The sequence below is a fragment of the Cimex lectularius genome, unplaced genomic scaffold, assembly GCF_000648675.2.
Source record: "Cimex lectularius strain Harlan isolate CLEC.00 unplaced genomic scaffold, Clec_2.1 scaffold173, whole genome shotgun sequence".
Classification (NCBI taxonomy): Eukaryota; Metazoa; Arthropoda; class Insecta; order Hemiptera; family Cimicidae; genus Cimex; species Cimex lectularius.
Window position 1 is genome coordinate 784,797 of NW_019392800.1, and position 21,061 is coordinate 805,857.

Sequence of the window (21,061 nt, forward strand, 5' to 3'; positions counted from 1 at the left end):
TTGTTTAGACCGTCAACCTTTCAGCCCGAATACCAAAACATAGGCATGATTCACTGCATTAAAAGTTCAAAATTCCGATTGAAAGTTAAAAAAATTAAATCTATCACTAAACAAACTAGCGTTGAACGTTAAAAAAAATACAAATACATCACATAATAAGAAACTTGTTATCGATTAATTTATAATTGTGGAATTGATTCGGTAATTTGGTCGTTAACGATAATTTTGGTCTTTCATATTTGCCGGCTTGTGGCCTGGTATGTCGAACGTATAAAAATGTTCAAATTCAACAGAAAACGCACTAGCCGACCACTGATGATGACCAAATGGGAAAACGCGTCTGACAGTCCAGCGATGATAGGGAGGCCAAAATGATCCGTAATGACCAAATTTCTACTTAACCACCCTTCAGACAACACTGATAAATCTTACATTCGCAGCAATATGAAAGATCCGAGATGCCTGCGAACAGCGTTTAAAAAGCCCATTTGAAAACAAACAAAATTTCCAAAAGGTTTACACTTATCAAAAGTGTTACTAAGTTTTCGCCATACTTCCTACCCCATGAACTTCATCTATCGTTATTGCAGCGATCCTTATTACTTTTACTTATTACTCGAGAGAGGAAAAAAGTATTGTGAAAATTGTGATATTAAAATAAAACGTGTTTGTCAAATATTGTTGATAAGAAAAAAAATGTAATCAGCGAAAAGGGGTTCGCGTAAACAAAAATATAATCTGCGAACGCTAGTGGAACCTATTATTTTTTTTTAATATTTCATGCCAAAATAAGAAAAGATTAGGACTCTCCCTCCGCTTTTCAGTTTGTCGTTCATGTCTTGTCGAAAGAATACGGGCAAAACACCACAAATAACTGTTCGCTTTGTTCCAAAATGCTGGAAAATAGACCAGCGAGGCTAGGCGGACTATAAAATATCTTGCTAAGCCATTAAACGGTACTATAAGTCACCACGGAAATAAATCAAACATGCTGTATCCGGATTGTAGACAAAGGTTGCTCGATGTGTCTGTCCCACCTAATTGAAGGTTGCAACTCCTTGGCTCAATATAGAGAGCGTGTAGGAACCCGCGCTTGATGGCAGCGAGTATCTGGGTCCTCTGTTCCCTCAATTAGGTTAGTTAAAATAATAGGTGTTGAGGGTGGTGGTTGAATATCGACACAAATTGATTGAATGGTGTATAAATAGGAGAGAATGTATTTAAGAATGAGTTAAAGTGAGAATGGGTTTGGATGTAGGAACTGCATTGGCAGGGTGTTGAATTGACCTAGCTGTTGACAGCACCCGAAGCCCAACCGAGGTCCTTACTGCCAACTCCCGAGTTGGATGATTTTCGAAAACTGCCGGTGAGTAAATTACTGCTAGGAGTGATAGGCTCAACCCTGAACACCATGTGCATATTAGAGCTTATATAAATCGAAATCCTGTCAAAGCACGACTGTCTGGTTCCAGGTGAATACTTCCAAATATTCCATAAACTTATAGATTGTTCTAATAGGTGTCCGACAGGGCAATGTCCTCGCTCCCATGCTTTAATCACGTTACACGTCCGTTCTACCCTCGCAACCTAATCCTCGGATCCTGGCTCCAGGACAGAGAATCATTCCTGTGGCGAAACATGTGCAATACATCGGTCTCTTTCTACTCTAAACTCATACGGACAAGTATAAGACTTTTACATCATCCTTCTGGTTTATAGACATAGGTACACCTCTGCGTGACTAGCTTTCCAGCCGTAATCTAATAATCCTCGCAGTATATGACTTGGTTTCCTAGGTTAGAGTCCATTTGTCTCATCATGCTAATATCAACAGCTTCCATCACTGTATGGTTGCTGTTCATGTTTATATGTGTATTATCTATTCTTGTTGCAACGAATGAATGGATTTGTAAAGGGAAAGAAAGAAAGAAGCCGAATTCAACCGCGCGTCAGACGGTTAGTGGATTTGAAACATAATTGGACGTACGTCGAGGCATCTCAATAAACCTGGAAAGAAATGGATATTCTCCATCCTCACGAACACGCTGGACGCCAATTTGTGAGGCGATATGCTACGTGCATCTCCGTACTTGGCCCCATTTTTTTTAATCTTGTCACGTTCGGTTGATAATCCAAGAATTAAAGACAGAACAATTTCTCAGTCTAAAGATAAAACCAATCGCCTTATCTCACTGTAACCTTTAAAACTTTAAAGTTGAGAATTGAGTTTGCCATTTTTCTGACAGTGATTATGCGTCTGTTTAACGGGTCATTCGTGACATCTGGCAGAAGACGAGCAATTTTATTGTGCAGGGCTTGAAACGTCTTCTAGTATCCAGGTCTCATTATCTGGGAATGGGGTCATTCGTGGAAAATAAATTTTCACCGAGTTTCCTCCGACTATCGACGTCCGTAGATGACTGTGGGAGAAATTCTTCTGGAATAACGTTACACCTGGGTTAGGAGTTAACAATGCTGACCTTGATAATCTTTCACTTTTTATAGTTCTAGATCATCCAGCTTTACACTTTATACTTGCATATATCTTGATATAAATATTCAAGTGATATGCTTCAGGGCAATTTTCACTCGATACTATTTATGTTCTTGGCTTTTGCATTATTATATTTATTGACAGATCAACTTTTACTAAGCCTAAAGAAAGGTGGCCAACGCCAGTTATATTATTTCGTATTTATTTTCAAAGTCATAAACTGGGCTTTCATTAATCCATGGATTATCTTCGATTAGGCATATTTACAAAAGAACCTTACAAAATATAAACGGTCTAGTGAACAAATGAAATTCACCCATTTCCCTGCAATATTCGTCTAATATTACAAATACTAATTAAAGTTACACTCTAATTTTGGTATGCCTATCTGCCTGACAAAGATTTTGTCGGTTTGGTTGATAAGCATCTACTAGCATCTGTGATAAAATTAGAAATAAGCATCTGGAAAATGAATTAGTTGAAATTAGTTCATGCTTAAAATGGAGTCACCGCGGTAGAAAAAACAAGTATCGTTAGCAGTTTTTCTATGAACAGTTTTATAAGCTACTTAGCCATAAAGGACGTAAACGGACAATATTACCTAATAATAATCTTAAAAAAAATTAAAATAATCTAATAAATATAAGCAGATAAGCAATCCTCAGAAGTACCATTCAAAAGAGAACAAACCCTAACCTAGCCCGTCCCAAACCGTACTAAACGAACCCAACCCCTTCTAAATTTAACCTAACCCGTCTCAAACCCTACTAAACCTACCCTAAACGGTCCCAAACCATTCTAAACCGTACCTAACCTATCCCAAACCTTACTAAACCAAACCGAACCTGTCCCTAACCCTACATAACCTAACCAGTCCCAAATCGTTCTGACCCTAATCTAAACTCTCCCATACCCTAGTACGCCTAACCTAACTTTTTCCATACCCTACTAAATCTAGCCTAACGAGTCCCAAACCGAACCGAAACAGTCCCATACCTTACTACACCTAATCTAACTTGGCAACAACCCTACTACACCTAACATAGTGTCCCAACCCCTACTCCTAACCTATCTTGTCCCATACACCTAATCTAACTTGTCCCAAACTCTGCTATACCTAACCTAACCTAATCCCTGCTAAACTTTGTCCCATACCTTACTGCACTTAATCTAACTTGTCCCAATCCGTAATAAATCCAGTTCCTTCGTTAACATTCAGCAGCATTTTGAAACAATTAAAATGGTTACGTTTAGACTTCATTGCGTATTAACAGTTTCTATATATTTTCGGAAAACGTATCTCATGGAGAAAAGAGATTTGAAACTTTTTAGAAGGTGATTTTTTTTTGTGAGAGATTTTTGGTCTGCCCATCCTCGTGTTTTTTTCCTGTCAAATACGTTTCGTCTTTTTCAGTATTGAGTCTTAGGCAGGCAGATAATATATCCATCTTAAGCCCTAACCCTACTTAATCTAACCTAACCCAACCCAATCTTATAAAATTATCTACGGTTACACGGGATCTAACGCACACTTGGAAAACCCTCAGAATTGTTGAGATCCAGTACTGAAGATGGTGAGAAGCCGCAACTAGTCTGACAGACCAAAACCATGAAGATAGGAAAATCAATTTTTTTCCCGTAACACGCGTTGCTTAGGAGATGAGCAGACTGAAATCTAGCACCATCTCTCTAAATTAAATTTGTAATTATTAGCCGTTGGCTTCGAAATTTTAAATAAATTCTTTTTGTATTTGTCAACCTTTCAATGAATTACTAAAGTTTAATGTCCTGATGAAGGTGATATTATTTCTCGAAAGATCGATGAAGGAACTGAGTGTTTTCTTTCCAACCGGTCTTATAATTGATGATATTAAGTAAAATTATCGAGGGTTACACTCGCTTAGAAAACTCACAAAATTCTACAAAACCAGAACTGACTATGACGAGAAGCCGAAACGCGTCTGATAGGCCAAAAACGGCAAGTATAGGCGGGCCAGGATGATCAGGGAAGATGACACTGCTTGTAGAATAGAACAGTTTAACTACTTGGTTATATGTAGGCAGGACATAACTTTTTCTTTACAAATGAAAGAGAAGAAACAAATAGTAATTTATTTTTCTCCGCACGTATATCATTAATTAATTGTTCTATTCTGCACGTTGGCCTCGTTTAAAAGGGGCCGGCGTAGAATGACAATCGACATCTCCACGGCTTTTTAAAGTGCGGTCATGAGTTAATTTTAAGAAGTTTTTTTTTTTTTTTTTACCGGATCCTTATTAAAACGCCCTTGGGACTCTAACATGCTGTGACCGTCTTGCGAGCCGATGAATGAATGAACATTCGCCAATTTACTTAGTCGTAGGACGCGGTCAGCAGCCATCAAGACGATATTTCTAAGAGAAAATAAGGTAAAATTTTGTTAAAAAGAAAATATTGTGTAGCAACAGAACGTAATGGCCTGAGTGAAATCATTCGGACATATTGAACCTACACTGTCATTCTTTGCCCTTTTGACCCCGAAAAGCAAAAAAGAAGTGCAAAGTACGACCGAATCACAACGGTGTAATACCTAGGACCAAATTATAAGTATTGTTTTTTTAAATAGGAACGCTTAAACCCTAAATAGAAATTTTTCTAGAGAGCCCGTTCTCTTAAATCTTTTGTGAAAAGTGTATACAGATGCGTTAATGTGGTGGACAACGACGCCAACGTTAATTACAGGCCTTATTTCACTCCACACTGCACGAACATGACTTTCACCGCGGAAGTGTAAACGATTAACTTCCTGGAACCACAAGAATCCATGATATTACACACATTTAAAAACTAGCGTTAATTACAGCCTTCTTTCATTTTGCTACAGTTGTTTTTGGAGGTGTAAGTTGTTGAAGATACGGAGATCCCTTGATCCACCTCGCTCTATTGCATATATTTATGATCCGGCCAAGAAAGTTTACCTCTGCTTTCATAACTTATGTGAACATTCCATAAAATCACCCTGAAACATGCCAACGTCGGTCAGTCTGTTGGACATTCGTACGATAATCTTGGTCCGTTTATTTTCGACGCGTTGTCTCTCGCGCTCGTCACCCTTTTTAGGCCGTGGTGAAAGTCAAATGAAAAGGAGAGCTAACCGGTATTTGCTCTCTCGTCGATGTCCTTTCTTTGTCATGGCCATTTCAAGAGTTATCGTTCTTCGTTTTTAACGGTGCGTTGATTTTTATGTTCAACATGCAAAGCATAAAACCCTTAAATTAAATCGATATTTACAAAACGAACTTGACTCCACTGTAAATACTCACACAAAACCACGTCAACAACACAGGCAAGCTAATTACATAAAGAAAAAAAGGACATACATACTTTAAATCCTAGAAATATACAAACTAAAACAAACTATCACTCAATATGAAAAAGTCACTAACACCCTACTAAAACTAACATAACCGACCCTGCCCCATCCTCTACACTACACCTAACCTAATCTGTCCCAAACCCTACTAAACCGCACCTAACCTTTACCAGATCCTACTAAACCTAGCCTAACTTTTCCCAAACCCTATTAAAACGAACCTACCAGTCCTGACCCAAACCTACACCTAATCTGTCTCAAATCGTACTTTACCTAAACTAACCAGTCCCAAACCCTACAAAACCTAACCGAACCGATCCCAAACCCTACTAAACCTAACCTAACCTTTCCTTAACCCTACAAAATCTAATAAACCTGTCCCAAGCCGACCAACCTAACCTGTATCAAACCTTGCAAATCCTAACGTCCCAAACCCTACAGAACCTAACCTAACCAATCCTAAACCCTACTAAATCTAACTTAACCTTTTCTAAACCCTACAAAAATCTAATAAACCTGCCCCAAGCCAACCTAACCTTACTTGTATTAAACCCTGCTTATCCTAACCTTTCCCAAACCGTACTTCATCTAAATTAATCAGCCCCAAACCCTACAAACCTAACTTAACCTGCCCCAAACTCTACTAAACCTAATCTAACCTAACCTAACCAAACCAGTCCCAAACCCTACGAAACCTAACCTGACCAAAAATCTAATAAATCTGTCCCAAGCCTACTTAACCTAACTTGTATCAAACCCTGCTAATCCTAACATGTCCCAAACCCTACAGAACCTAACCTAACGACTCCCAAACCCTACTGTAAGATTTCTTGATTGTATATTAACATTATGTGCCTTTTCTGAAAGCTTTTAACTGGCGGGGAAAGAGATTTGCAGGATTTTAAAACATGATTTTATTATTGAGTTTCTTTTTGAAATCTTCTGACGATCCTGTACTTTGGTTGTTCGCGATCATTTCGGTCTGCCTATTCTACTATATATTGGGTTGTCCGGAAAATAATGCAGGATTTTGGTATTAAACAAAAAAAAAGAAACTAGTTACTTTAAAGCAATGTTCTTTAATCAAAATAATTTCCCATACTCTCAATACATTTCTCCCAACGTGTTGGTAACTTATTAATTCCGTCTGAGTAGAATTCAGAATTTTTAGAATTGATAAAGTCAATAAATGCATTTTCCAGTTCCGTTTGATTTTTGAATATTATGTGTTGTAAGTAGTGGTCCAGGTGTCTAAAAAAATGGTAGTCAGTAGGCGAGAGGTCCGGAGAGTAGGGTGGGTGAGGCAAAGTTTCATAGCCAAGCTCCAATAATTTTTGTGACGTTACACGTGACACATGTGGTCGAGCGTTGTCATGCAACAAAATGGGCCCTTTCCGATTGACCAAAGAGGGCTTCATTACTGCCAATTTCTGATGCATGGTATTAATTTGGTTACAGTATGATTCAGCATTGATGGTTTCGCCAGGATTTAAGAAGCTGTAGTGTATTAAACCAAATGAAGCCCACCATACCGTAACCATTACCTTTTTTTGATGAGTTGGGGGCTTTGGAGCTTCTCCTTTGTCGAGCCACTGTCCAGAACGTCTAGTGTTATCGTAGAGAATCCACTTTTCGTCACATGTAACAATTCTGGCCAGAAATGGGTCATTTTTGTTTCGACAAAGAAGTGATGCACAAACATCAAAGCGCTGATTTTTTGGCGATCGTTTAATGAGTGTGGAACCCAATTTTCGAGTTTTTTCACTTTTCCAATCGCCTTGAGGTGGTCAGCGACGGTCGTTTTACTGACTTTGAGTTGCTCTGCAAGTTCTCGAACAGTTGTTTTGGGGTTTTCTTCCACCACTGATCGCAGAACATCATCATTAAGAGAGGATGGCCTTCCACGACCTTCTTCATCTTCAAGGCTGAAATCTCCCTCCCGAAATTTTTTAAACCACCTTTGCACAGTGCACTCATTAACACAACCCTCGCCCCAGACTTGGTTAATGTTTCTAGCCGTTTGGGCTCCGCTTCGGCCGAGTTTAAACTCGTAAAAGAAAATCGTACGAAATTCTCGCTTTGACATTATAAGGATGACTGAATTATTTCCAAGTAGCGGAATGCTACAGAGGTAAACAAACAATATCATTTGGAAGAGGATTAATAAGTGTTGACATTCATACAAATGAGTAATCCTGTAAACGTAAACAGAATATTTTATATAGATTTTTTTTAATGAAAACTTAAAATCCTGCATTATTTTCCGGACAACCCGATAAAATGAACTAATTCTACCAGCAATGAAGAGGGCGAGTAGCCGAAACGCGCCTGATGGTCCAAAACAGACCAAGTTGATCGGAAAAAATAAACAAAACCGCTACAAACAAATGTCTCAGAGTTTAGGGTTACATATAAACAAAACATAAGGATAAGAAAACATGTAGGACGGAACTTGGACCAAAACAAACTAGTTAGTAAAATGCCGTTGCGTTTCATAAATAAATCAGGGTAAATTATATGCATATGTTAACGCTTTCGGAATGATCATTTTCCACGGACTTATTTGAAAACCTTTCGTAAAAAATATAAAAAATCTCTTGATTAAGCCGCAAGTATGTTTTTACGGATGATCAAAAATTGATTTTTTTCAAATACGGACAATTTTCCGATCCGACATCTTTGAACTCATTGTACATTTTAATTTTTGCAATTTATCATCCTGATATAAATCTGCACCAAGTTGACACTCTTAATTGGATTCCTTTACCCCTCCTTTGTTGCCTTTCCGGCTTCTATTCGTAATCCCATACGATTTTCGCCCGGTTAGCACGCTTTTTATACAAATCTCGTATTTGTTTTGAACCGGATACCATTTTCAAATGATTGGCAAAGTGGTGTTGAAACATCTATGACGATGATGTATAACAGGACATTTTTTATACAACGATGCAGAATTAGTTTTGTAAGTTTATTATTTTTTTTATATGTACTATTTTAAATTTGAGAAATCCAGTCAAGCATTAATAATTGCTTAATATTATTTGAAGAAGTGTCCTTTTTTGTAATAAATTAATCAAATTCGATTTAACTTTCAACATAGAGCCACCCTCGTTTGTCAACGATTTTCTGGGTTAGATAAATTACACGAAGCTTACCTAGTTTATTATTGTTCTTAATTATATTTTAGTTTTAAGTTTTGCTCTTTCTACTTCTTTAACGGTGTAAGCGATTTTGAGTCAACAGGAAAGCTCAAAAACAGCTCAATACGAGCTGAAAAACCCAACTTAGTTCAGGCCTACTTGCCTTCCTGGCGAGCCGTCTTAGGCCGATAACTTACATCAAAACAACTTTCGGGGAAACGAACTTGCACCAAGGAACTTTGGAACACTAACTTACGAGGACTCGCAACAGCAGAGGGCAGAGGTCATATAAGCCCCGGTGTTTTTGAAAAAAAAAAAAAAACATTTGTACACAATATTATTAGTATTATTAACATAAAATGTTTATTAGAACCGGCCTTTTAAGTAGACAGAGATTGACATAAGGGCTGCTTCCAATGTCTATCTTATAGATCGGCCTTTCAAAAACATGGACTTCTGATTCATTAAAAAAATCTATCAAATTGTCCCGAGATCAAAAAAGCCCGGAAATCAACTTCCAATTTTTCCTCCTAGACTGTTTGGATAAGTTTTTTATTTGTTTGCCTAAAATTTTAATCAAATTTAGACTTTCCTTTTTTTAAATCAAATAAGCATGGACGGTTTTAGCGATAAATGTATATTTAAACAGAACCCATTTAATTTTTAAGTGTTACACACTATGGATTGATAATGTTGTATCGGCACTGGGTTACTTGCGTCGTCTACAATCGCAGGTTTTTGATGTTACCAATTGCGTTTCGGCTTTGTGCCATCTTCAGTGAGGAAAAGTTCTTGCTCTTTTACACAACCAAAATGTTTAGTTTTATATCAAATGACTAATTAATAGCATGTGAAAATGTGTTCATTGATTTGCAGACCTACTCATCAACTTGGTTGATTATGCTACAGTATGAGATCATGCCTGTGGCCCTCAATTGAGGCTAGATTTTGACTGAAAACGGACATGGAAAAATCCCAGTCTTTGGATCCTTCATTCCTTACCTCCAATCCCTATGTTTATAATTAGTGATAGTACCTCTTCTTCCTGGTAGTGTCTGCAAAGTATTTCTTCTGTCAGTACTCCTATCCATTCCATGTCCTTCTTAAGCGGCAATGCCCTGTTAAGAGAACTCTGGTTCTGTTGCAATTATGATGGCACTTCTATAAATGTCATCTTGTGACTCTGCCAGGGGTGTTGCTCCACCACGTTTTGGACTCATTAAGGATCCATTTTTTGTTGTGTCCTTTTTTGTGGCAAGGTGCTAGGCCACAGTAGGATTCGGGGTCTAGAGAATTCATATTGGTTCCTTTTATGGCTAACTTGTCCATTTTCCTCATTGCCTCTCTGTCCCGAATGCACAGGACCCATGCCAGGGTCAGGTCATTGTGTCACTTACTTCTGCCATGGATTCCATACAATTCTATATGCATTTTCCTTTACTTCGCATGAGGCTAAGGCCTTAAATGCCACCTGACTGTCAGATAAAATGGCTAACTTTGTGGAATGTGTTTCTAGCCTTTTCATTTCTCTGGTGCAGTGTTCAATTGCTATGATTTCAGACTGGAAATCTTTATCTTTATTTAGCTACGTGCAAAGTCAGTTTGGTTTTTGTATCATCCCGAGGACTCCAGCTCCTCTATCCCATTTTGAGCCAACAGTGTACCAGTAAGAATTGGCCTTCGGAGGATGGTAACAATTAACTATTACCCATTGCTTACTGTCCCAATATAAAGAAATTTGGGATTGTCCTTGATCAGATCTTGTCCCGGTTGCTCCATATTCCCAGATTTCTTCCATCAGTTCTGTAATGCCAGTATTCTTCCATAGTATTGTCATCACTTTTTACTGTTACATTTTCAGATTGTCCTGTAAGAATATTGTAACATACCAGATATCCACTGCTCTTCACCCTCCATCAGTTCCGTCAGTTCCTTAAAGAGGTACCACATGCTCTGTTACCCGACGAAGTGGTTATACCCTTCCTACATCAGGCAATACTTCCTTCTCTGTCATACATCTTCCCATTTCCCCATACATAATTTCCACATTTTCAAATGCTCTGAAAAACTCCCATCAAACTTCCTTGTTCATTCCTCATCCGTACTTACAACCTATAGAATCATCCTCCTTACTCTCTCCACTGGGCTCCATCCCTTTACACGTTTAACTCCTGCCTCTTATTTCTTTTCCTTACAAATTGGCACTGAAGATTTTTAATTGTCCTTTTCAATTTATGTTCCTTAGAAAAGTTTTTTTTTTTTTTTTTGCGTTATGAACTATGCATATTAGCCATGTGACAATTCGTATATGTGTGTTCAAATTTGGGGGGGGGGGCTATTGTGAAAAAAGGGCCAGAGGCGACGGTGGGAATCGAACCCATGACCGCGGCGTGAAAGTCTCTCATGCTAACCACTCGGCTACCGCAGTCCCCCATTTTCACTTTATATGTACATATTTTGTAAATGGACTTCTTTTTACAACCTTATCAGTCTTGAATCTCTAAGTAAATACTTTTTTCACTGTTAATTATTCAAGTGGACTTCCAAGTCCCAGAATAAAATTTATTTTTCATTTCAATGCCATGTACGTGTCCAAAATACATTTCACAATTATACTTGTCAGATGTGTATCGAATGAATACCAAGTTCTAAATTTTTATTTAAAGTCACAGTCTCTATTATTGTAAGAAGTCCTCCTGAGCTGAGATCTGTGTGATGATGATATTTGCAGTTTGATTGTCTCTGATCATTTTGGTTTGTCGTGTTTTGGCTTTTCACCATCTTCTTTGCCCAGGCCAAGTTCCAAGGCTAAACTTCCCCTTCCGAAGTTTACCTGTCCAATTTGAATTGATTTCTTCACATATCTGGATCATTCCATATTTGTCCACCCCCTTCTCTTTTTTTATGCAACTGACATCCCTTCTTTTTTTCATTTTTGTACTATTATGTCTCATATTTTTCACAAGTCATTTCTTTCCTGTCACACGTAGAGATGGTATGACCATACTTGTAACATTTATTACCCTGTATAATCCCTGATTCTATTTGATTACAAGTTTTTTTTCAACTATTCTTTCATAATTTCCGGTTCTGTCTTTAGTACCCAATTTACCTAATCTTCTTTCTTTTTTCCTATCCTGAAGGATTTCTTTACTTATCTACTTTATCAAACATCTACTTTATCCATTTCTAACATTTCTCGTTGTGTCTTCTTCACTTTCAGAGCTTTTCATAATTACAATATTCCATTTTTCTTGGATTTTAACCCCTTTTTTCCTTTGTAACAGATCTTGTACGTTACACTTATGAATTGAGTTTCTCTAATTTATTACTATCACTGCAGATTCTTCTAGACTTTTCGTGAGCATTTTATATTGGAGCATAAGTATGCTCCAATATATATGCTATAACTAACATATTCAAAACTATTTTCTAGAGGTTTCTACATTATTATTTTCTGTTGTTACTTCCTCTCTAATCTGTTTTTCTACTACATGAATATGTCAAGAATTCAAAACGTGACAAACCAAACCAGTGACAATAGATAAACAACGACAGAGACACCAAACCTACCAAACAGTATTGTTTTGTTTGTTTTATGACCTAGCACCATCCTGTGGAGATATAGCTTATTATTAGAAGAAATAAAGTAGTAAAATTAAATGGTAACGACAATAAAGTCGTGCTATAAATTGTGTTATACCTGGAATAGGTCAAGAATATCCAGTGTGTAATGTTTGCTTTCATATTTACATTTGCCTTGGACGTTTGTTGCCCCAATCACTGTCTACTTGAATTTAATTAGGCAAAGAAATTGTTTTCGAATGTTAATAAGTATTAAGTCAATTGTACATATTATTTTGTATAGTACAACTTCGAGAGATAAAATTGTTAATACAATATGTGAACAATTTATTGTTTCAAGCATATATGAAATTTTCGTCATATCTATTGAGTAGTTTATGATTTCTTTTAAATATAATTCTGTTTTTCTTTTGCAGCATGGGGGTAGAGATGAGGGAGTGTCATGTTGGGCTACATCATTCGAGAAACTTTTGGAGGATCCTGCTGGATTGCATACATTTGCAGTAAGTTTTTGTAGAAAAATAACATTTTTGTTGTTTATATATTGTCAAATTTTTTTATGCACTGATGCAAGTATATAAAAGAGGCCATTAAACTAAAAATTATTCCTGTACTTTGGCCATTTCTAATCACGCTGGCCTGCCTGTCCTCGTTTTTGTCAGCATTTTGCAATCTTCACTGGCAAGCTTGGGTTTATGGATAAAACCTAAAGTAATGTTATGAAGAAAAAAAAATTATCACAGAGAGAGCAGTACAGTAACTGGTCTAAGGTTTCAGTTATAGCTATCTTAGATTGTATCTTGTGATAGTTAGTCAACTGTACTAGTGGACAAAATAAACACACCACCCTTAAATTTTTATGTATTTAGGTTTATTACTCGGCATACCAAAAATAGGTTTGGTTGTAAAAATAAGAATTTAAAATAAAAGTTTATTTTCTAATTCTAAAAAAGTAAAAAAAAAAAAAAAAAAAAAATTTCATTAAATACTTGGTATTTCTACCTCTGGCACGAGTAATGTCCGTTAAATGCGTTTGCATTCCTTGTAAAAGAATTCTGATAAAATCTTGAATTCTTTCCCATTCATCAAGATTAGCTGTTTCTAACAGAACACTGGGGTGTTAGGACCTGGGTCTCACTGTCGCACTCATTGCTTAAGTAAGTCCGAAATGTGTTCAATTTGATTTAAATCTGGACATTGAGCAGGCCTCAATTCCAACCTCATTCATGTAGTTGTCATCTTTGAAGCTTGGCATTCTCCTGCATTAGCAGGAACCTGCCACTACATGTTCTTCGATTACGTCTTGAAAGTACCTCTGTGCAATTAGAGATCTTCCTCGCACAACAACCAATTCAGTGAGTCTAAGGAAATGCCACTCCAGAATATCAATGAATGGAATGTCACTGGAGAAACAATGGGGCGTAATTTTTTCCTGAGTGTCTCCATATGAAATTATGCCCATCTGAAAATTTGGGACCAACTCTCACCTTCTGTGAAGTGAACTTGTCCTCAATCTTCCAATGTTCCTGTTCGAATTGAAGCCTAGCCATTTTCTGAGCTGTGAGGTCCACGAGCCGGGTTCCGGCCCTGAGATTATTTTCATTGAGCCTTTTTCTTTCAGTCCTGAAGGAAATAGACATCCGAAACATTTCATTCTTATCAGATTTCTTATCTCATTTTCCGGTTTCATAGAACCTGATGACGAAGGAATCTATCGTTTCTCATTCGTAGACCTAGGTCGATCCTGTCCTGGCTTTCTAGTGTGAAGCCCTGAAGTGCTGAAGAACCCTTCCTATTGTAGAGTGATTTACACTCTACAGCAACTTCGTACTGGCTCATACTTTCATTCCGCTAATAATGTTACGACCCTGACTCTATCATACTCACTATACCTGACTGGTGCTATTGAAAAAGATTGACAAGGTGTGTCAGTTTTTTATTTTAAATATTTTGTTTATTTTCCTTATTTGGGTTTACATTACCATCTATTCCTGTAAGCCCTGGTGTAACAAATTTTTGGTTAAGGATTGAAAGTTGTGCATTTCTTCACTAGTTTTTGTGTTAATTTGTTTACAATTCAAAGGTAGTGGGCCTATCAGATTTTATATATTTATGTATTTATGAGGGCCTGGGATTTACAAACATTGTTTACATATAACAATTACATTTTGAATGTGGAAAAGTGAATTTATACAATGCAAAATATATTTTATATTCAAACAAAGTATTTCTACTCACTCAAAGTGTTTGTCTTCTGTGGAATTGTGCCATCCTTGCGTGTCGTGTCGAGAGTTTCAGTGAGATTTTGCTGTTTTGTGTTTATATACGTCGGATTTTGAAGGGGTGGGGAAGGATGTCGATATAGAAAAGACATTTTTGTATAAGGCGTCGGCTTCTTTGAGGTTAAAAGAGCCAACGAAGGGAAACAATGTGTTGGTAATGGTTCGGCCAGATTATCCTTTCAGGATTATATAGAAAGGGATAAATAGGAAAAGGAAAGCTAAATTGTTGGACAATTAGACTATGTGAAAAATATTTGATGTGTGGAATGTAATGTAATGATATATGTATGTTATCTATATTGAATTTGATTAATGATATTGGCATAGCTGCGACTGAGTTTACATGTATCTGTTCTGTAATTGATGCTGTGTTTATCTCTGTTGATATAAACCATTTCTAAGAAATTACGTTTATGTTTGTTTTGTTCTGTGTGTAATACTTTTGGATTTTTGAAGTCGAAATTGTGTTGGTGTTCAAAATGGTGGGTAGCGAGTGCTGTCGGATTTTGCTTAGGTTTTTTGCAGTCAAAGATATGTTGCTTTACTCTCCTGTCCAGACATTGGGATGTAAGACCGATGTAAGTTGCCGGACAGTTTAAACAGTTGATCTTGTAGATTACGTCAGATTTATTTGTTATTGGTGTGGGATCTTTAATTTTGGAAAAAAGTGTTTGGATTGCTTTATAATTTTTGAAAGCTATTTTGAAGTTATCGGACGAGAGAAATGTGTTTAATTTATGTGATAGGCCTTGAATAAATAGCATGGAAATGTATGCTGGTTTGTTTGTATTTGATAGACTTAATGTAGTGTTATTAGTAATAGTGGATGGTGTTAGTGTTGAGTTTTACTTGTTGAGTGAATAATTATCGATTAACGGTCAGCAATCACCACACATTTCTGCCATTAAGGTTTTACTTTCCATGGACATGTAATTCTGTTTGGAAGACTTGTAACACTGATAGTAGATAAGCCTGTTCTTTTAATTGTTTAGCTCCAGTATGTCCATAAGGTTTTTGGCAGATGTAGTACATAGTAGGAGAATGTCAAGGTAATTAAGAGTGGGCTCCCTTGGTATGGTTGTGCACTTTGCTCCTGTGATAGACTAGATGTTTTGCATTTTACACAATTTGTGTGTAGGTAGTTTGATGATCTCCGGTTGACCTGGTCTGCCTATTCTTTACTGACATAAGCTGTGGGTCTGTGTTGAATTCTGAAGTATATCTTAGATCCACTAGGCGATGCAACCATATGCAACATTAGCTCTATGTACTAATATATTGCATGAGTATTTTTTTTAATATTGCTTTCTGTACATATACAGATGTGATGAATCTGTCCGATCACGGAGACGGAGGAGGAGCCGGCCATTGCTGCTTGCTCTCAATGTTTAGGATTATTGGCTGAGGTTTAGGGTTGTGTTAGGAGGCCACTCTCTTTTTAGGCGGCATGGAGGATTGTAAGTGAGGGACTTGACTTAAGAGAGGGCTTGAGCTAGTGGATTGCTGTGAAAGAAGAGCTTGAAGTGGAAGTTGTGGAATTAAATTTTGGATCATATCCATCAAGAATGGGATGTCTAGGTCTTTGCGGATAGTTTAGTTAGTGACATGTGGAGTGTTGAGGATGCAGTGGAGGACTTTTGATTGAAAGATTAGATTCTTTGTATGTTGGATGCTTGGCTGACAGCTCCTCTCCATCTAATAAGCCGAAATCTGTCAAATTAGTATTTATTGTACTCATTGCGGATTAGGATCCAAGTAGGTGTCTTGAGTTCTCCATATCTTTGGTCTTCTGGATAGGATTGGGGGGAAAAAATTATAACCGTGAAATCCATAATTGAAATGACTTTCGATTGAAAAAATCAGTCACAAGTTGTATATTCACTTGTTATTTAAAAGTGTTCATACATTGTTTTTATAGATCTTTAATTTAAGTTTAAACATTTCAGGAATTTTTGAAGAAGGAATTCAGCCACGAAAACATTTATTTTTGGGTTGCTTGCGAAAAATACCGTAAACTTGCGGATCCTTTAGAGAGAAAGCAAAAGGCCAAGGAAATATTTAATAGGCACTTGGCGTTGGGAGCCTTGGAGCCAGTAAATGTTGATTCTTATGCCAGGCAAGTCACTGAAGAACTTCTGAGTGATGCATCTCCTAATCTGTTTCTTCAGGTTTGTTCTGTCATAATTTGTTATTCATCGATAGTTTTTTTACAACATTGTTTTATTACGATTTCAGGCGCAAAAGCAGATTTTCAATTTAATGAAGTTCGACAGCTACCCGAGGTTTATTAAGTCTGATTTGTACAAAGAATGTGTGGTTAGAGTTCTAGCGGGGGAAGAACTGCCAGTTAGCACTGAAAACTCCGATTTGCAACTTTCTATAGCACAATCGCACCCAAAAGTATGTATTATTCCATGTAACACGAATTATGTAATAACTTAGTTTTATTCTCAGCTTAAGAAGTCAAGAAGTGATGCGGACGATAGAAGAAGAAAATCGTTGCTACCTTGGACGAGAAAGGCAAGAGCAAAGTCAAGAGATCGAGGAAACAGTTATGAACAAGACAATAGTTCTGTAAGCAGCAGCCGTTCATCATTAACAACTTGGGATGTACCGTTATCGACTGGACTGTGCCGTGTTGTGTTGCCTGATGGGTCAACAGCTGTTGTCCATACCCGTCCAAATCACACTGTTCGACATCTCATTACCAGACTATTAGACAAAAGAGCACTCTGTTATAGCGATTTTCACATCATTAATAGTTATTTGAACAAAGTAAATGGAAATTTATCTTCTTTTTTTCCATCCTAGAATGTATTTTAGCATTGCTATTTCATTTGAACCCATTGTATGAACATTATCATCATTCGTAATCGCTCATCACTGTAATTAAATTTAAAACTAATTGTTATTTGACATAAAAGCAATTCATTGAACTTCCATTTCAACATAAAGAGTCATTGTAACTATTATATATATATATTTTTTTTGGAAGTGTTTTGGATTCCTCGATAAAAAAAATCCTATTGATAATCAGTATTTTTATAAAATTATTAATTTCAACTATTTCAAGAATGGATGGAATGAGGAATTATTTTTTCGCTAAAATTCTTAGCAGCCAGTTCTTTTGTAAATGACACAACTTCATGACTACTCAGTTATTTTTTTAACGTGCCTTTACCACAAATTATAAAATTACTAATTTCAAATAACGTTTTCCAGACGGTTCCTTTAGACGAGGACGCCAGTGTTCTAAGTGGGCAAGAGGTTAAAATTGAAAGGAGAGTTTCTTTCAGGCTCGATTTGCCCAACAGGAAAACGGTCGCCGTCAAATCCAAACAATGTAAAACTCTGAGTCAGGTTTTAAGGCCAATTTTGAACAAATACGGATACAAACTGGAAATGGTCACCTTGTGTCTGGTAGGTAATTTATTGAAAAACTAAAATCAACTTTTTATTACAAAATGTCATTTGAAATGTTTTAGATGAGTGAAAACGAAGTCCTTGAGCCTAGTTTGTCTGTAACGCATGTAGATAGTCAACGTATCCAGGTTTTAACACGGAGCACACCTACTGAGTGCTTATCGCAAATTGGGAGTAAGTAATCAATCAAACAGATATTTCATTATAACTTGTCTCGCTGCTCTATTTTATTTAGAAATTGTTCTATGCACAATATACTCTTTTGTCAAAAGTATCAAAACACTAAATCTCGATATTTGTTTATACCACCAAATTGATCCATTTTTCAATCAAATTATCACATGCGATCCAGAAATGGATTCTATACGATAACAGGATGCATACAAGTAGTTGGACAAAATGGAACTGGATGAAGCGCCAAAATACTTTCCAAAACCAAGTCTGCACCTAAAAAATGTTATGGTGACTGGTGGTGTACTGCTGGGGTTGTTCTACTATAATTTCCTGAATTGTGGTGAAACTATCACAGCAGAGAAATATTGCCAAGAAATTGACAAAATGTACGGAAAAATGCAACATCTTTGTCCAGCATTGGTAAACTATAAGGGGCTGATTCTTCTTAATAACACCAGGCCACATGAAACTTAAGGACTTAAGGTTCACAATTCCTCCAAATGGAACCGCGCCAAGCCGTATAGCTCCATTTGGAGTGCCTGAAATTTGAGGGGGCATTCACGACCGCTCCACAGCTAGTCGCTCCGAACGTCAACCAGTGAATTACCTTCTCAAAATGGTGCTATGCTTCTGTTTATTTATATATTAAAAGCAAAAAATCGAAAAGGAAATGGTGTAAGAAGTGGCTCCTGAACAGAAGCCGCAAGACCCACATCAATTTGATGAAAGATCTTTCCCTTGAACCCGCTGATTGGAGGAATTATTTAAGGATGGATGAAACGTCTTATTTATTCATTATATTTAGTGTTCTATTGACCAAATTACTTATTTCAATTAATTAATATTTTTTGTAAGGTTTTGGTTGAAATGAAAAAGCTAGTGCCACGAGCGGGATCTGAATCCATGGCCTTCGGATAAATACACTGCTGCTCTACCACTTGAGCTATCGTGACTTCGATCCTCTCCGACACCAAAAAATGGCAAAAGAGAGAAAATTTGAAAGGTTGTAGGTTGAGATGGGGAGTTGGTGTCCGAGTGGATCGAACTATCGAAGTCATGGTAGCTCAAGTATTTTTAGGACAATCTCAAAGAAAACTTCTATCACAGAATCAATCTCCTACTACCCTTGAAATGTTAAGGCAACAATTGTTCATTTTGTATTTCTGAGTAATTTGTGTAAGATGTTCTCATGTACACAAACCTCAGGGTGTTATTAAAATGAGCTGATAAATAATAATATATGTATTGGATGTTAGTAGTATTTTAATTTAGGCAAAATTATTGTATTTTGTGATTAATTTTATTCATGTAATGTGTTATGGTATTACATAGTTATAAAATTTTGTGTTATAATGCATTGAAATTTCTTAAAAGCTGCTATACGGCTGTGGAAGAGTAAGGTGATAAAGCTCATTTTTAGTTAGTCTGATATTTGGTTGGAATATACAGTTTTCTTTCTTTATTTATTTTTAATGTAGTTAAATGTGTTGTTTAGGTTGGAGGTTAGATGATTGTAACAAAGGGAAGTCACTCGATGAAATTACCAATAGAGTTTTTGAAGAATTGCTTAATGGAAAAGCCGAAGCGAACGTAGTGCCATCTGAGCAGGGATCTGTGAGAGTAAGTAAAAATGGTGCTGTTAAATTTTTTGGGCTTGTCTTAAAATGTTTACTTGTTTTAGTCTGAAGATTGGGGTTCTGAAAGCTCATCGGGGATTCTAGGAAGATTCCTAAGGAGAGATTCGGCATTTATTGATAAGCGGGTAAGTTTTGAAATGGTGATATTTGCAATAGTCTCTCCACAATGACATTGAAACTTGCAAGTGTAGACGGACCCAGTACATGACAGTTCCAGTTCATGTTATCTACAACTCGACTTACTAAAGACTTAGGTTGATGTTTGAAAATATGCACTTCGGACTCACATATTTTCTTCATGAAACGCTTTAGAAAAAACATAGAATCATGAATATGTAACCTAATCATTCTTAACCTAATCCATACGTAATCCAACTTATCAAACCTGACACATTTTAACCCTAACCTAACATAATCCATCCTTCCTAGCCTTAACCCAACAAAACCTGACATAACCCTAAACCCAACCTAATGTAACTCATCATTACATTACCCTAAACCAACCGTCCTTAATCTAACTAATCTTTATTCTTAACCCAACCAAATCTAACATAATACATCTTTAACCACAATCTTACCAATTTTTTAAACCTTACCCAACCTAACCTGACATACATAACACATTTTAACCCTAACCTAACATAATCCATCCTTCCTAGCCTTAACCCAACAAAACCTGACAACCCTAAACCCAACCTAATGTAACTCATCTTTAACCCTAAACCAACCATCCTTAATCTAACTAATCTTTATTCTTAACCCAACCAAATCTAACATAATACATCTTTAACCACAATCTAACCAATTTTTTAAACCTTAACCAACCTAACCTAACATACATAACACATTTTAACCCTAACCTAACATAATCCATCCTTCCTAGCCTTAACCCAACAAAACCTGACATAACCCTAAACCCAACCTAATGTAACTCATCTCTAACCCAATCAAATCTAATATAATACATCTTTAA

General features: G+C 36.7%; 1 protein-coding gene across 4 annotated transcripts in view; it reads left to right on the forward strand.

The window, feature by feature from the left end:
* LOC106666617 (regulator of G-protein signaling loco) overlaps positions 1 to 21,061 on the forward strand; it is a 37,171-nt gene that overhangs the window by 9,670 nt on the left and 6,440 nt on the right. For 2 of the 4 annotated variants that reach the window (XM_014393918.2, XM_014393917.2), the window contains exons 4-11: positions 12,989 to 13,075; positions 16,801 to 17,022; positions 17,090 to 17,254; positions 17,297 to 17,629; positions 18,077 to 18,274; positions 18,340 to 18,451; positions 19,947 to 20,071; positions 20,133 to 20,213. In XM_014393918.2, the coding sequence (XP_014249404.1) occupies positions 12,989 to 13,075; positions 16,801 to 17,022; positions 17,090 to 17,254; positions 17,297 to 17,629; positions 18,077 to 18,274; positions 18,340 to 18,451; positions 19,947 to 20,071; positions 20,133 to 20,213 (1,323 nt within the window). The remainder of the gene's footprint in view (positions 1 to 12,988; positions 13,076 to 16,800; positions 17,023 to 17,089; positions 17,255 to 17,296; positions 17,630 to 18,076; positions 18,275 to 18,339; positions 18,452 to 19,946; positions 20,072 to 20,132; positions 20,214 to 21,061) is intronic. The other 2 variants (XM_014393920.2, XM_014393919.2) reach the window with 2 other exon arrangements.